At 37.2% G+C, this 17,315-nt stretch overlaps 1 protein-coding gene across 1 annotated transcript in view; it reads left to right on the top strand.

The window, feature by feature from the left end:
* The window catches only part of LOC131429230 (cytochrome P450 4C1-like), a 77,641-nt gene that overhangs the window by 59,388 nt on the left and 938 nt on the right, over positions 1–17,315 (top strand). The window contains exons 9-11 of the mRNA XM_058593280.1: positions 11,296–11,548; positions 11,911–12,037; positions 17,119–17,283. Of these exons, the coding sequence (XP_058449263.1) occupies positions 11,296–11,548; positions 11,911–12,037; positions 17,119–17,283 (545 nt within the window). The remainder of the gene's footprint in view (positions 1–11,295; positions 11,549–11,910; positions 12,038–17,118; positions 17,284–17,315) is intronic.

The raw sequence follows: 17,315 nt of genomic DNA, 5'->3' as shown, positions 1-17,315 counted from the left end.
TTGAAAAATGTAGAAGTTACAGCTAAAACTGTTTACGGGACTGGTTGTAATTCGAAAACCGTTCATCGTATAAAAATGGCGTTCAGGAAGAAGTTGTAGGGAATCAATAGGGCACTCTAAAAAAATATACACTGAAAAAAAAATTATTTTTTTTCTCAATAATTTCAAAATGAACCAAAAAAATTAAATAAAAAAATCAAGGTTTCGATTTTTTTTGATAATTTTTATTTTAAAGCTCTTATTAAAACCTACAGATTTATGGCTATCACATCCGTGCCTTTTGAAAAATGAAGAAGTTACAGCTAAAACAATTTACAGATATATTAGAAATTCAAGTTCTCGTTGAAAAATAATCATTTAAACAATAGAATATTATTCTACAGGTTGAAGGCAATAAATTTGTTCATGATATCCTTTCTGCTAAAAGTAGCTGTTCTTGAGATACTTGGATATTTAATTATAACACCACTTTTTATATTTCCATGAATTGTTTATTTACTTGCTATATCTACAATTATTACATGTACATGAATAATTCTTGGATAGGCTTTAATAACAGCTTTAAAACAAAAATTATAAAAAAAATAAAACGATGCTTTTTTTATTTAAGTTTTTCGGATTATTTTTGCTTATTTTTTTATTCAAGTTTTTCGGGTTATTTTGTAATTATTGAGAAAAAATCAAAAATTTTGTTCAATGTATATTTTTTTAGAGTGCCCAATCGATTCTCTACAACTTCTTCCTGAACACCATTTTTGTACGATTAACGGTTGCCGAGTTACAAAAAAGGCAATTTTTGTGAAATGGAAAAATACATACGCCCTTTTTAAAATTCAGTCGTGAGTCGGATTGACCTCTCAATCAATTCAATACTTATGGTTTGCCATACTGAAACCATGTGCAAAGTTTCATCCAAATCGGAGAAGGTCGATTCTGGTTTTGTCACTTTTTCGTCTACTCATTCCTGTAAATCTGGGCAAAACATCAATGGTGCTTTTCACTAATCGTAGGATAATCACAGGAGCTCGTCCGTTACAGTTCTTCGGTTCAGAGGTCACTGTGGTCGATCAAGTTAAATACGTCGGGGTTATTCTTGACTCAAAACTGAATTGGTCTGCTCACATTGACTTCAGGATTAAGAGAGCTTGTATGGCTTTCGGCCAATGCAGACGAGCTTTTGGAAAATCATGGGGACTCAAACCCAGATATATTCATTGGATCTACACAACTATTGTTAGACCAATTTTAGCATATGGTTGTCTTGTATGGTGGCAGAAAGGAGAAGTCGCGACAGTTCAGTCAAAGCTAAATCATCTCCAAAGGATGGTCCTAATGGCGATGACAGGAGCATTCACGACAACTCCTACTGCTGCTCTAGAGGCGCTACTGTGCATTAAACCACTACATGTGTTCCTAAAACAAGAAGCATTATCTTGTGCATACCGTCTTAAGGTTACAGGGCTTTGGAACAGTAACCCATTAGATTATGCTACCAGCCACACTCGCTTGTGGTCTCAAATGGTTACATGGGATGAGTATTTACTCGCTCCTAGTGACCTAACTCTCACATGCAGTTTTCCTTTCAAAACATTCCATGTGAGCTATCCTCTTCGTGAGGAATGGTTGTCTGGTTGTCTGGAACGACAACTTGATGAACACATAGTTTGTTATACGGACGGTTCTCTGTTGAATGGTCGTGCTGGTGCTGGTGTCTACTGTCGTGAAATGAGGCTGGAGCAGTCTCATTCACTTGGTAGATACTGTACTGTGTTCCAAGCAGAAATCTACGCGATTCTGTGTGGAGTACAATCGGCACTTCAGCAGAGGATCTGTGGTAAACGAATTTATTTTTGTTCCGACAGTCAGGCAGCCTTAAAAGCACTCAGTTCGAATGACTCACGGTCGAATCTAGTGATCGCATGTCGAACTCAAATTGAAGACCTCAGCATTTCAAATGCTGTTTACTTCTTATGGGTACCCGGCCATTCTTGTATTACTGGAAATGAATGGGCTGATGAGTTGGCTAGAGCTGGTGCAACGAATGATTTCGTTGGTCCTGAACCAGCTTTACCACTTTCAACTAGTTGGATAAAGCACAAGATTCGTTCTTGGGCTGCATCCAAACATGCTAGCTACTGGCGCAGCTTGCAAACTTGCGCTCAGACAAAAGCATTTCTACCAGATTTAAATCTGAAAATGTCAAAGTATCTACTGCATTTCTCCAAGTATCATTGCAGTATTCTGGTCAGAGCTCTGACTGGACATTGCAAACTCAATTATCACATGGCTACTATTCAACGTGCTGAGTATTATTCGTGTGATTTGTGTGAATGCGATTATGGTACTTCATATCATCTGATATGTAACTGTCCCGCATTGACGCAGCTACGTATCCGGGTTTTTGGTTCTCCATACATGGTTGAGTCTGTGTATGCGGAGCTAAAATTGAAGGATATTCTCTCGTTTCTCACCCAATGTGGTAAGGAGCTATAGTCAGAAGGGTTCATCGTTCTTCCTGGAGTGAATGAATCCCTTCTGTATTCACCTTAAATAGGGTTTAGCAGATTGTTTGGCATCCTTTAAGGGGTGCCGAATTTACTTCTGCTCGTACATAGTGCGAATCGTTCTGCATTCTTCCGGGAGTGCAGAATGGTGTCGCTTTTGTAAGATCTCTAAATCCTCTCGGGGGTTGGAGGTTTTATTAACAGCAGACTGTTCGGAACCTCGTAGAGGTTCAGAATTTACTTCTGCTTCCACTAAATGTGATCCTCAGCAGATTGTTCGGCATCCCTTAGGGGTGCAGAATTTACTTTTGCTTTTATGTGTTTTTGTGTCGTCAATTTTTCCCATCCTCCTAGTCCCACCCTTACCATTTCCTTTCAATCCTTCCCTCTTATATATCGGGAAAATGATGCTAAAAACAAATTGATGGCAAGGCACAAATCTCCAAATGTCAAGGGGAACGTGCCATTTGAGCCAATTTGTTCTGATTCCTGATTCCTGATTCATCCAAATCGGAGAAGGTCGATTCTGGTTTTGTCACTTTTTCGTCTACTCATTCCTGGAATTGCTCAGTATACTTTTAAAAAATTGGTTAGAATCGACCAATGTTTTCACTAATACCGTTTTCGTTTTTGAACCTACACGCGGGATACTCTGACTCCGAACGAAACGAACACGTGGTACGCGCCCTAAACAACAACTCATAAAAAATTAACAAACTCACATGGATGTCGTGGTGCGACCCGAGAAAATTTTCAGGGCGGAACTACGCGATTGGAGTCCGATCTGGAGCGACCTCAGGTTGCTGAAACGAACATCTCAAAAGTTGTTTGGGCGACTCTGGGCCAGTTCTCGGGCTGCTCTGATCAAAAAACGAAATCGGTATAACCAATCACAGTTGTTCAAATGATGTTATCCTATTGATTTTTCGTGCACGGCTGACAGTTTCGGTCGTTGGCCTGCACCTAGAATTTAATATAGTAGCAAATCTGCTTCGTTCGGTATAGGCGGGATTTACGTCATGCAAGAAAAAGTATTGCATCTTTCTGCATCGCATGAACGTTCGCTCAAAAGGGAATTTATAAATATATGCCATCTTGCAATTTTAACTTTAATCGGCAGCCAGCCGCAAGGTAGCAGGTAGCTTGTCGCTCGCTTGATGCTTGCTTTTATGGTGTGTCATTTTCTTCCGTCTGCTGCACACAGTGTTCGTACAGTATATTGAATAGTGAATTGTTGGATGAGTTGATGAAAACTGAAACTGAAAACCAATGAAACTGTTGACGATTAGAAACATCTTAATGCTCAACACGGAAATTCAAATTCACTTGTCAAACTAATATTTTGAAAATATACGTGCGGCCCGGCAGAAATTCGCTAGGCCCGGTAATTAGCTGTAGGGTGATACCCATGTGAGTTGCAGAATACGTTTTACTTATAGAGTAAGGGACCGTTCATAAACCACGTAGTCCAAAATTTGGAACTTTTTAACACCCCCGTCCTCCCTCGTAGACTTTTTCAAATACCCCCCTCTCCTTTAAAAGTCTACGTAGACTTTTCCTTTTCACAAAACATTTTGGAAATTTTGTTAAATTTATTTTCGGTGAAATCATGCACTGAGTTTTATTATTTTCCTGAAAAAAATCATGAACACGATTGACAAAAAATTATCCAGCAACATTTTAACCAAGTATGTCGAGAGCGCTTCGAGCTAGTGTTACTAATAAACATCGGTCAGTAGTATTGACCTTTCGTGACTATCGTCAAAAATATCGTTACAGTACTGAGCCCAACAACGAGATAACGGGTGGCAACTAAGATTTTGGAATTTCTTTCTCAAGCTGTCAAAAAAAGACAAACATACTTGGAGAAGATCTGATTTATTGAAATGAAAGATACATTGTTCATTGTTGAAAAAAAATTAGTGATTATTTGAAAACGGTCCGTAGTCGGATGTTCGGCGAATTCCGTTTGATGTCGGAACAGGAGCGTTGTACGGCCTTCATGTCAACTTTGCGAATGCATTCTACCAATCAACTGTTAGCAATTCGTGGCTCTCCAGTTATTTTTGTACACCAAGGAGCTCAAAACCCCGAAGAAATCTTCGATTAGGCGGCACTGAGGTAGATTTATCGGGTTGTGTATTTTGGGTACAAATGGGATCGAATGGGTATTCAGGAACGATTGTGTTTTTTGGCGCAATGCGATGACGCTGTATCCGGCCAAAACACGTATTGTCCATCAGCATGATGTTTTAGAAAAAACGGGATCAAAACTTTCTACAAACATTCGTTTTGGTACACATCTTGATTGATTGCCAACCCAGATGGCCTGAACCATGGCTTAGAAATGCCTTTCTCGGAAATGCAATGTACAGCATCACTTTCTGTTCAAACTTATGTTTAAACTAATACTTTATGTTCGGATGTACAGTAGTAACATCCGTTGAATAGTATCGATCGTTCGAGGGAATCTGCGTCTTCGAAAGAGGGAAGTAACTTTCGTCGTAAAAAACAAAACTTTTTCCGGAAAAATCAACCAGCGGCATAGGGAATTCAGCGTTGAAATCTGTGCGTCAGTATATCCCGAGGCTCGTGTCTTCTTTCGGTACTTTATTCCGAGACTTTTCAATGTTTTGCAGATGTACTGGTGAGAACAGTTGAACTTTTTTGCGGCATCCCTTTGACTCAGTGAATTCTTGTTGTTGAAGGCACGAGAAAGAGAACGAAATCCTTTTGCGTCCATAATTTTTGCTGGTCTTCCTTCCTTACGAGCAGTTGTTGGGCATCTTAGGATATTGTAAACTGTCGAAGCCGCAACATTTTTGCTTTTAAAATGTTGTACCGTATACTATTTGCCGAGATTTCTGTGCAGTTCGTAGAACTGAAGAATGGGATCGTGAAATACTTTTTGTTTCGACGGCATTTAGAGCAAAACTGAACAAAACAGAAAACACTAGCAGAAAGAGGAGAAAGAGAGCTAACACATACACACTCTTAGTTCTTTCTGAGCTCGTTTGTTGTTGAGCATACAGGCCTCGAAAAAATTCCAAAATTTTAGTTGCCACCCGTTACTTATTTGAAAATGACTATGAAAGTCAATTACTATGGAATATATTGCCAGTAATTCTAGTCCAGTAATATATTTTAACAGTGTTTCATTCGATAAGGAAATTCGACCTCGCTCTATCATGCGTGTCAAGCGAATACTTTTACATAAATTTCATCTCATCGGCGTCAAGCGTCTGGTGAGCTTCTGTGAAATAAGTCGACTATACTTGAATGTTTTCTTGTCTTCAGTCGTTCTTTCAAAGGAGAATCCATGCTTACTACTAAACTCAGGCATATACATGGTAAGCAAGTTAGTCAATACATATACATATAACGATAGATGATTACTACGACCGTACAAAAATTTTTTCATTAATTATGGTTTCGGCTTTAGCGGTCTGTTAAATAAGAACGGCTGTTATATACTGCCCGACATTTCGACCACTGGTTATGGTCTTTTTCAAGGAAAACTGTAAGTTTATTGGTTATAAAAGATATTACAAAAATATTAAAAAACTCACTATCTTATCGTTCCTCGTCTAAAAATCGTATGCCCACGAACGGTTGTTTACATAATAACAAAGCTTCTTTCGTCACTTTTCTAAAAAATACAAAGAGCATATGTGCGATCACAAAAACCTGATCATTTACAATCATTAAAATATTTTAATTAAACTGATTTCTTACGTTGCACTAATAACGTTTGTTTTGAACAAATCAGCCACGCAAATAAGTTCACTGAATTCAGCACCATCTCATCATTTACCCACCATCTTTGAAAGTGACGTTAGGTAGTGCATAGTGGTAAAACAGGCTAATGTTCAAAACAAACGTTATTAGTGCAACGTAAGAAATCAGTTTAATTAAAATATTTTAATGACTGTAAATGATCAGGTTTTTGTGATCGCACATATGCTCTTTGTATTTTTTAGAAAAGTGACAAAAGAAGCTTTGTTTTTATGTAAACAACCGTTCGTGGGCATACGATTTTTAGACGAGGAATGATAAGATAGTGAGTTTTTTAATATTTTTGTAATATCTTTCATAACCAATAAACTTACAGTTTCCCTTGAAAAAGACCATAACCAGTGGTCGAAACGTCGGGCAGTATATAACAGCCGTTCTTATTTAACAGACCGCTAAAGCCGAAACCATATACATATAACCTCATGTTAGTCAATCATAATTACTCTTGATTCATAATTCTAGTGTAATAGTAATCACTGCCAATAACGATTGAATTAAGATATATTAAATGTGTGAAGGATTCAAAAATCCATTACGAATCAATGATTTCTTTTTACAAACCAACAAAACGAGTGGTAAGCCCACTGCGCTCAATGACTGAAAATATTCCTGGTTTCTATGTGTCGGTTTTTCTTGTTATGCTTTGGACTGACATCTTATATATCGGTTTAAATTTTAAAAACTCATCACCATGTAACTCCAGAACCGGAAGCCAGAATAGGATAAAACTCATTAATTTTGTATGGGACCATAAATACTTTAATTTGATTCATAATTTTTGAAATTAGATTTGGCCTTTTTTGAGAAAACGATTGAGCTTTGAAAAACGATTCGATACTGGAATTGGAATTCGAAAATCGGTGTAGCCAAAGTCAGTTAAATTCACCTGAGGAGATGTATATTGTGCATATGATTCAAAATGTTTGAAAAACAGGGTAGACATCTTTGAGAAACCGTAGTGCGAATTAAATGTTAGAATACCTTCCGAATTGAAAACTGAATACCGCCAAAACTGAAATAATTTTATTTGGTTATCGACTATCCAATCTGCAAACTCGATAAACCTTATTATTTATGTGAAATAGACGTTTTTATACAATTCACTCTGTATCCCCTAAACCGGAAGTTGGATCTGACTAAAAAGCAAAACTTTTCATTTGAATCTTAGATAATTTCATTTGAATCCAAGATCGGTTCATCCATCTACGAGAAAAATGAGTTACACATATCAACTTGTAGTTCCGGAACCAGAAATCTAATCCAAACGTATTTCAGGAAGCTTGTTTGGGAGCATACGATTTTTCATATGAATCTGAGTTTCTAGAGTCATCTACAAGAAAATTGAGTGAAATTATTTGTCTTACACACGCATTTGCTGATGTCGACGAACTGATTCGAAATGGTATATGGGTGTTATGTTCTTCCAGCATGTAAGTAGTTTAAATCAATATAATTATGGAATTGCTTTCAACTTGAAAAAGCAGCCATCATCTGGTTTACCATTTGTCATATTCTAACGACTATGTTTCCAAAAACGAACCGTGCTAAAATCGTTCCGAGGCAAAATGTCATGAAAAAAGATGCTGTACACAGTCTTTTTGGTACTCAGAAACAATTGTATGTAACAGTATAAAAAATCGTGTTTCATGTTGCCTTGTGATACAGCGCTCAAAACTCCTACTGCAGAAATAGAGGGAAAAGTCGCTTACACAAAAATATCGATATTTCCGTTAAAAATCGATGGATTTTAACAATCTGTGGCTTGTTGGATAGCTTTTACCGTGCAGAATCTAAGTCTAAAAACATATTCTGTTTTCAAGGTCAATTGTGACAGATATTGTCAAGAAGCCCATTAAGCTTCGTATAACATTCGATCTAAAAAACCATTGAATAGCGTTCTGGGTGACGGGAAGACCTTTTATTTGCGACTAGTTTGATCAAAATCGGTGCAGCCATCTCCGAGGTCTCGACCACTTTGTTGACAACACACATACAGACCCACTCACGTACACACACTCACATGGACATTTGCTCAGTTCGTCGAGCTGAATCGATTGGTATATGACACTCGGCCCTCCGGGCCTCGGAAAATTTTTCTAATGTTTGAGCGTTTGTTATCAATCAAAACGTGCTTAATCCACCTAGCAGTGAGATGATACCTTTTTTTCAATCCGCATGTGTTTTTTGCATAAATATTCTTCGGTGTTTCCGTTCTCGTGACATTATTTTAATGACCGTCGATTTAAGCGGCAATTTGATATTTTAATCACTCATTACTCTGTAATATCGAAATTACAAATCGGATCGAATTTGAATCTAAAAGTGTGATAATCGATTGAACATTCCATGATATGTCGGAGTAAGTTCCACTTTAGAGTTTACGGTAATTTAAGGTACTTCCAGGACCGGAATTTTAAAAATTCATCATTCTGTAATTCCAGAATCGGAAGTCAGAATTGGATAAAATTAATTATTTTGTCTTCGTAGATCTGGCTTTTTTTTGAAAACGATTGAGCTTTGAGAAACGATTCGATACTGGAACCGAAATCCGAAAATCGATGCAGCCGAAGTCAGAAAAATTCACCTGAGTAGCTGTTTAGTTCATATTTGTTTCATAATGTTTGAAAATCAGTATAAACATCTTTGAGAAATCGTAGTGCGAATCAAATCCGAATCGAAAACTGAATACCACTAAACCTGAAATAAGTTTATTTGGTTATCGACTATCCAAATCTGTAAACCCGATAAACCTGATTAATTTATGTGAAATAGACATTTTTATACTAATCATCCTGTATCCCCTAAACCAGAAGTTGGATCTGACTGAAAAGCAAGATGTTTTACAGAATCTTAAAACTTTTCATTTGAATTTTAGATCGGTTCAGCCATCTACGAGAAAATTGGGTCCACAATTTTCATTTCGTTTCACATATCATCCTGTAGTTCCGGAACCAGAAATCGGATTCAAACATAATTCAGGAACCTTGTTTGGAAGCATACGACTTTTCGTATGAATCTGAGTTTGTAGAAAACGGTTGAGTCATCTCCGAAAAAAATTGAGTGAAATTATTTGTCACGCACGCATTTGCCGATCTCGACGAACTGATTCGAATGGTACATGCTTGTTATGTTCTTCCAGCATTTATTGCTGTAAGTAGTTTAAAGCAATATAATTATGGAATTGCTTTCAACTGGAAAATACTGCCATCATTTGGTTTACATATATCATATTCGAACAATTATGTTGCCAAAAACGAACCGTGCTAAAATCAGTCCGAGGCAAAATGTCATGAAAAAGGATACTGTACGCAGTCTTTTTGGTACTTAGAAACAATTGTATGTAACAGTATGAAAAATCGTGTTTTACGTTGCTTTTTCATACAGCGCTCAAAATTCCTACTGCTTAAATAGGGGGAAAAGTCGCTTACACAAATATAACGATATCTCCTTTAAAAATGGACGGATTTTATAAATCTATGGCTAGTTGGATAGCTATTACCGTGCGAAATCTAAGTCTGGAAACATATTCTGTTTTCAAGGTCTGAGTGACGGGGAGACCTTTCATTTGCGACTAGTTTGATCAAAATCGGTCCAGCCATCTCTGAGATATCGACCTCTTAGTTTACAACACACATACAGACACACACACGGACATTTGCTCAGTTTATCGAGCTGAATCGATTGGTATATGACATTCGGCCCTCCGGGCCTTGGAAAATTTTTCGAAAGTTTGAGCGAGTTCTATACCTATTTTTTATATATATAAAAAAAAGTTAAAAAGGATAAAAATTTAGAGACCACGTTGAACCAAATCCCCCTTCCCCCTCGTAGACAAACGTAGACTTTTATGCAAATAAAACAACCACCCCCCCCCCTCAGCCTCCCCTCCACAAAAAAAATCTACGTTAATGAATGGTCGCTTACCCGTTTGATTGTTTCAGTATACTTGCGGAACGTCTCTGCCTAAACACATGAGTAACAATTTTAAAGAGTTCGTTGAATGCATGGCATGATAGATGACACTTTTTATGTAGCCTTGGTGAGCTTAGTGCGAAACGGCCCATAATTTTTACGTTCATCGTATATTGTATCGATTACTATGACATGAGATGACCGAAAATCGTATCGATGGCTAAGACATGAAAAATGAACTGCAGCTTGTGGTCATCTAATTGTTTTTTTTTCGTGTTGGAACATCTAAGTTTACGAACCTGCGTGGAAAGGTATGTTTGACTCAAATTTAAATCATAATTTTAAAATTCGATCAATTAACGTAATACAGCTTCTACAAATTGAATCATGTGTGGATTCACGTAACTAGTGAATTTCCTAATTTTTTGCAGTGTGGTATGGTTCAGTAACTCAGTATATTTGTTCACTTTGGACGCCACCGCACGTAGATGAGTAACTGTATAACTTTGACATCGGTTTTCGAGATAAGGCGATTGTGCTAGTAGCTCAAAATGCGCCATCCTTCTGTTAGCACAACTCTGCCATTTTCCTCAGTTTGCTACTAGCGCTCAATAGGACCAGAATGTTTGTTCTACTGGCGGTGATTGTTTTGCTGTGCAGTGCACTCTACTTCAATTATCGGGGAAAATATGCATTTGCGGAAAGTTTACCGGAAGTGAAACCAGTGTTTCCGCTTCTAGGAAATGCACTTATGATGATGGGAAGTGATGTGCAACGTTTTGACACCCTAGTGAGAGTATTTAGTGACCATGATCGATTGGTGAAAGTTTGGGCCGGTCCCAAGTTGTTGCTGTTCACGTGTCATCCCGATTTAATCCAGCAAATATTTTCCAGTCGGGATTGTTTGGAAAAACCTTTCCTGTACAAGTTTGCAGGATTTGAGCAAGGACTGTTCACTTCAAAATGTATGTATTCCGGGAGGTTGGAAAATGCTTCGTTGAAGAACCATACCTCACTTCAGAGCGTCATTGTTCAATGTTTCGGCAAAATGTTTGAGCTAGTAGTTAATTTGGTTTTCTCGCAGACAAACTATGGCGTGTGACACGTAAACGGCTAAATCCATGCTTCAATCAGCGCATTTTAAATGGATTTATTCCAACGTTTGTGAAATGCGCTCGTCATATGACCGAAAAGCTGAACCGGTGTTTGGATGGTGCAACGGTTAACATCCATAGATACACATCGATCTGCACTCTAGAGATGGCTTGCGGAACTTCGCTCGGCAGTGACATTGCGCAATATAAGGGCAAGATCGAATTCGTGCACGGTCTTGATGTGTAAGTACAATCGCTCCACAATCGGCATAATTAGTTAGCAATTCAAGGACAATATTTGGATAATTGAATTTAACCTAGTGCATCCGGAGAAGGAGGAAAACGGTTTACACATTGTTGCACTGGTTGAAGGGCGACTGCAGTTACTGCAGTCGAACGCACTAAAGTGATTGAACAGATTCAAAGTAATTTTATTTACTACCTGTGAATATCTAATTCAATTTCTGGTATAAATACAGACCCTTGTTTTCCGCATTTATTAGATCTATGACCAATTCGAACTGTAAATCATTACGATAGTTTTAACATAACACTGGCAATAAATAGCAGCACAATATAATATTATTTGTCCAATCCTGTTCCAGAGCATTCAACGAAGCCGCACGGCGGATGGCTTGCGTTCATCTCTACCCAGATACTATTTATCGGCACACCAGTCACTACAGGGACTTAATGCAGGCGAGAAATGTTGTATGTGACTTTTTCAAACAGGTGAGCAACTCTGATTCCTCCCATCGTTTTGAGAATATGACAATAAGGTTTGTTTGAAGCATTTTATAATTCTTGGCATCAATTTCTTTCAGTATTTGTGTCCTGCATATGCTCATGCCATTCCGGAAGAGTGCTACGAGTAAAACTGAGTAACATTGTCACAATTTTCGAACATAACAGAAGTTCCACAAGGCAGTAATTTGGGATCTTGACTATTAGTGTTGTTTTACACTGATGTCTTCTTTGCTTTGGTAAACGGTTACAGGCTGATTTATGCAGATCAGTTGATGTTGTACCTCGTTGTGAGAACACATGTTGATCGAGTTTAAAAGCGATTCGTTCTCTAACCATAAGCTTCATCCGAACCGAAAAATCCAATTTACATTAGTAATTATGAAACTAATGATGAATGATCAATCGAGAAATTTATACTCCGGAATTGCGTTAATTTTCGGATACAGAATATGCAGAATACTGCAGCATACAATACAAAAATTTCCGCAGTGATTTCAGAGGACTCGTTTTTAATTTGATGATCTCATTATGATTTCTACCGCTACGTAGTTCAAATTGAACTGTTAGGCGGAGATGGCGGTTCAATTTATCTGCTTCAAGCACTGATGAGCCGAAGGCGAAATGCGAAGAAATTGTAGATCATGTTTAAACAAGAAAACATTCCGAAGACATAAACATTTGAATATGCATTGTTTATTGGAGACCCCAAAAAAAAAGTTTTTTCATCATAACTTTTTCCAATGATTTTTTAGAATTTTTAAATATTCTACGATGATATTTAAGTTATCAAAATACATATTTTTGTCGAAGGTTGCATATTTTTAAGATTACAAACTAAAAAGTTATTGGACAAATTAATTACAAAATATTGCACATTCAAGTATCACTATCTCGAAAATGTGGAAATATGTGGAACCAATTTCAAAAGAAGTTTGAAAGTATGATCAAACATCTATTGGAAAAATATCTCGTCACACACGTCCAATAGAAAGATATTATGCCTTTTTGCAGCGAAACCTTGGGGGATCGAAAGGACCGGCGAATTGAAAGGAAATATTTTGCTAAAGGTTTCCAGGCATGCGACTGAAAACACTGTGCAGAAATAAATGGAATCAATCGTAAACTAAACTTTTTGATACAAAGATTTTTTTTCAATTTAGGAATAATGCCTGTCCACGTTAAATATCGGACACTTTCCTTTCTTTTTAGATTTTGAGTTATTGCACGGATCGCTGAAAGTGGATCTTGAATCGGAATGTTAAACAAATCGAAAAGTATTATCCCGACAAATGAACAAGAGCCTCAATGATGGCTACTAAGTTGAAGAAAATCCCTATTTTTTGCGCGGGGTGCGGCTCGCAAAGTTGGGAAGTCCTAGTCATACGTCAAAAAAATGAAGTAGAGGCAAAGACTGAGGACGTACAAATTCAAAAAGGTGAAAACAAGTAAAATTTTACTACAAAAAGTCGTGATAAGTAGTAGTCAAGTTTTGTGAAAATTTTTTGGTATTAAAATGGATTACGAAGCATGAGTGCTCGAAGACTTTAAAAAGTTTACGGGTCTGACTTTTTATACAGCCGTTGACTAGCAGGTGTCTAAAATACCGAAGAAGTATTCAATTTGTTAAGCCATATGTAGTTGTGGTCGGAAATTTAAAAGTTTTGAACGTGTAAGGGTTTTTGGTTTGTACAAAAGTGAAACGCGAAGAAATCGAAACGAAATATGTACTATTTGTACAATCCAAAAACCCCTAAATGTTAAAATTCTGCGGCATAAGATAGATAAGACCTAGTGAAATAACAGATCGGCTGAAAAGTTCGTATCGTTTCTATGAGAGGGCGCCACTAGAATTATATCCATACCATTTTCAGTTAGTACCAACCTTCAAAAGATACGTGTATAAATTTAACATCTGTCTGATTATTAGTTTGTGAGATATTGCATTTTGAGTGAAGCTACTTTTGTTATTGTGAAAAAAATGGAAAAAAAGGAATTTCGTGTGTTGATGAAAAACTACTTTTTGATGAAAAAAAGTGCCACCGATACCAAAAAATGGCTTGATGAGTGTTATCCAGACTCTGCACCGGGCGAAGCAACAATTCGTAAGTGGTTTGCAAAATTTCGTACTGGTCATATGAGCACCGAAGACGATGAACGCAGTGGACGTCCAAAAGAGGCTGTTACCGATGAAAACGTGAAAAAAATCGACAAAATGATTTTCAATGACCGTAAAGTGAAGTTGATCGAGATAGTTGACACCCTAAAGATATCAAAGGAACGTGTTGGACATATTATTCACGAATATTTGGATATGAGAAAGCTTTGTGCAAAATGGGTGCCGCGTGAGCTCACAATCGATCAAAAACAACAACGAATTGATGATTCTGAGCAGTGTTTGGAGCTGTTATATCGAAATAAAACCGATTTTTTTCGTCGATATATAACAATGGACGAAACATGGCTCCATCACTTCACTCCGGAGTCCAATCGACAGTCAGCTGAGTAGACTGCACGCGATGATGAAGAGGTAATCGCTGAAACTGAGGCCTATTTTGAGGCAAAGGACAAATCGTACTACAAAAATGGTATAGAAAAGTTGGAAGATCGCTATAATCGCTGTATCGTCTCTGATGGCAATTATGTTGAATAATAAAAACGAATTTTGGCAAAAAATGTGTGTTTCTATTAAACGACACGAACTTTTCAGCCGAACTGTTATCTCTAAAGGTTCACATAAATTATGTGAACTTTGCGTCTGCCTGGCGGTTAAAATTGAACTATTCGGCGAACTATCAATAAGGATGTTTGCGATAAAATGAATGCCAGTGAAGCGGTTACTATACGGATACAAATTCATTGCCGGTACCATGATTAGGAAACCATTTAACATTACTCCGCATGATACCATGCCTATTAACAACTAATGATTTTGTGTGCAAATCCCATAAAAATTTTCATAATTTAAATCATTTTGCTCATAATATCATTAATAATACGTATGAACTCAAGAGAAGACACGTTTCATGATTTTCTTATTTTCTTTATCATGGTACCGGCAATGGATTTTTATTCGTGTACAATTTATCAGAAGACACGACTCTCAAATTCTGGCTTCTTGTCACTATGCGGAATCCGTACTGGAATGGTATAAGGTACAAGAGGTCAAGTACGTGCCTAAAACAGCCAATCAAGTAAACTCTCCAGAACTTCGCCCAATAAATAAGTACAGGGTTCTAGTTGAACGGAAACTCTTCGAAACTAAGAAGAAAGAAAATGGATGATTGCCAGAGAAACTGAAGAATCATCACCGCAGACGTAGCTAAGGATACCGTGCGGAGCCTAACGGCGGTATACTTGCTGTGGTTTGAAAAATTGACAGAAAGAATGATTAAAATATCAAAAAACTGTTTGTAATGTGCTCTATTATTATGAAATAATCAACTGGTTTCCGAATCCGATTCCGAAATATAAGGCAACATTCCTCCAAAAAATGTTTTATTTTTTAAATTGCACTTATAGTTTAAACAAATTTTTCAAACTTTTTTTTTACGGATAAAAATACATGTATTAAACATCATAATTTTTTTAATCGATATAAAGCAATGTCTTGGCATTACATTCCTTTTGTGGAATTTGGCCTTTCTGTTTCAACAGACTTCGCAGCCGATTCTTAGTGTACAGAATCATTGCATGGCTAGTACTATGGATCCTACTGACACTAAGAATCCTCCCAGGTCGGGGCTCGAACATACGACAACTGGCTTGTAAGACCAGCGTCCTATGCATTGAACCGCCAACCTGGGACAAATCGATATGGCAGTTTTGAAAACAACCGCTTAAACTCGTTCAATTTAAATATGATCAGTATCTAACGGGGAAAAATGATAGGAAAACTAACACGTGAATGCAATTATGTAATGAAAACCGCAAAACGGGACTCGAACCCGTAGCTAACTGCTAACCGGAATTGTTTTGCCGATTAAGCTACATATGAAAACAAATGTAGAGAAAGTTCATTTGACTAGAAGAAACCAAATTCTCATAAAAAAAACCGCGTTACCTCGTAACCAGGTAAAGAGAACCGCAAAACTGAAGATATTTTCTGTGAGGCCTAATATCTTAGAAACACATGAAACGTCCAGATCTGGTGTTATCTTAAAAGTTTTTTTTCGATATTAGGACTTGGATTAGGATTTTGAGATTTCCGAAATCGAAATTTTTTTTGATGTCAAATGTCTTACAAATGCATAAAACGTGAAATCTCAAAAAAAATTTTTTTTAAAGAATGGACTTTGGGACTTAGGTTGGTGTCAGAGTGAAAGCGTCACGCGAAGCTAGTTACATTAGATCAAAGCAAACCTGTCAGAGTGAATACGTTGCGAAAACAGTACATCGCATTGAATCGCTTCGCTTCGTTCCGCGTTCCGCGTTCACTCTGGCATCAACCTTAAAGAATTTGAGCCGGCGTAATTTTGGAAATCCGCGTAGAAAATAATCGCAAAACTAAACAATTTTTGTCATGTCAAATGTTTTAGAAATGCATGAAACGTTAAGATATTGTGTAATGTAAAAGAATCGACTGGGAAATCGAAGATTCTTTTTGATGTCAAATTCCTTAGAAATGCATGAAACGCCCAGATCTGGTGCAATTTCGGAGAATATTTTGAAAAATTTCGAAGTGTCAGAGAGTTGACTTAAGAAAAGATTCGGGGTAACACCAGATTCGGACACTTCGTGCATTTCCAAAACAAAACAAGTAAGCCGCTTTACTTTGGAAATTCGCGTAACAGACAACCGCGTAACCTCGGAAATCCTCGTAAAAAAGCCGCGTGAAAAGAAACAGCATCAAAAAACCACGTAAAAAAGATCGCAGTGTTTCGAATTGGCTATGGTCGGAGCTAGAATAAAAAAAAAAAACTGAATATTTCGAAGCTTGCACACGTTAAAAATTAAGCTATCCGAAAAATTTTGCAAGTTACACACTTACAAAACATGATATTTTATTTGAAGTAATGACATTTTTTAGTAGATTCGATAATACTTTATTCGATTTGATCGATTTCCAGATTGTTACAGAAAAAAAGAAACAAAATAGTTCGAAGGGTGACTGTGAGAAAGACGATAACCATAAACCGAAACCGTTGATAGATCAACTACTGAGTTCTTCCCAGGATGGAATGGCCTTCAGTGAGACTGAAATCATCGACAACATCTATGCAGTCATAACCGGAGTAATTTTTACTTCGTCGTCAAAATTTGTTTG

This window comes from Malaya genurostris, chromosome 2 (genome assembly GCF_030247185.1).
Source record: "Malaya genurostris strain Urasoe2022 chromosome 2, Malgen_1.1, whole genome shotgun sequence".
Lineage (NCBI taxonomy): Eukaryota > Metazoa > Arthropoda > Insecta > Diptera > Culicidae > Malaya > Malaya genurostris.
Note: the sequence above shows the minus strand (reverse complement) of the source record. Positions and strands in the feature narration are given on the sequence as shown.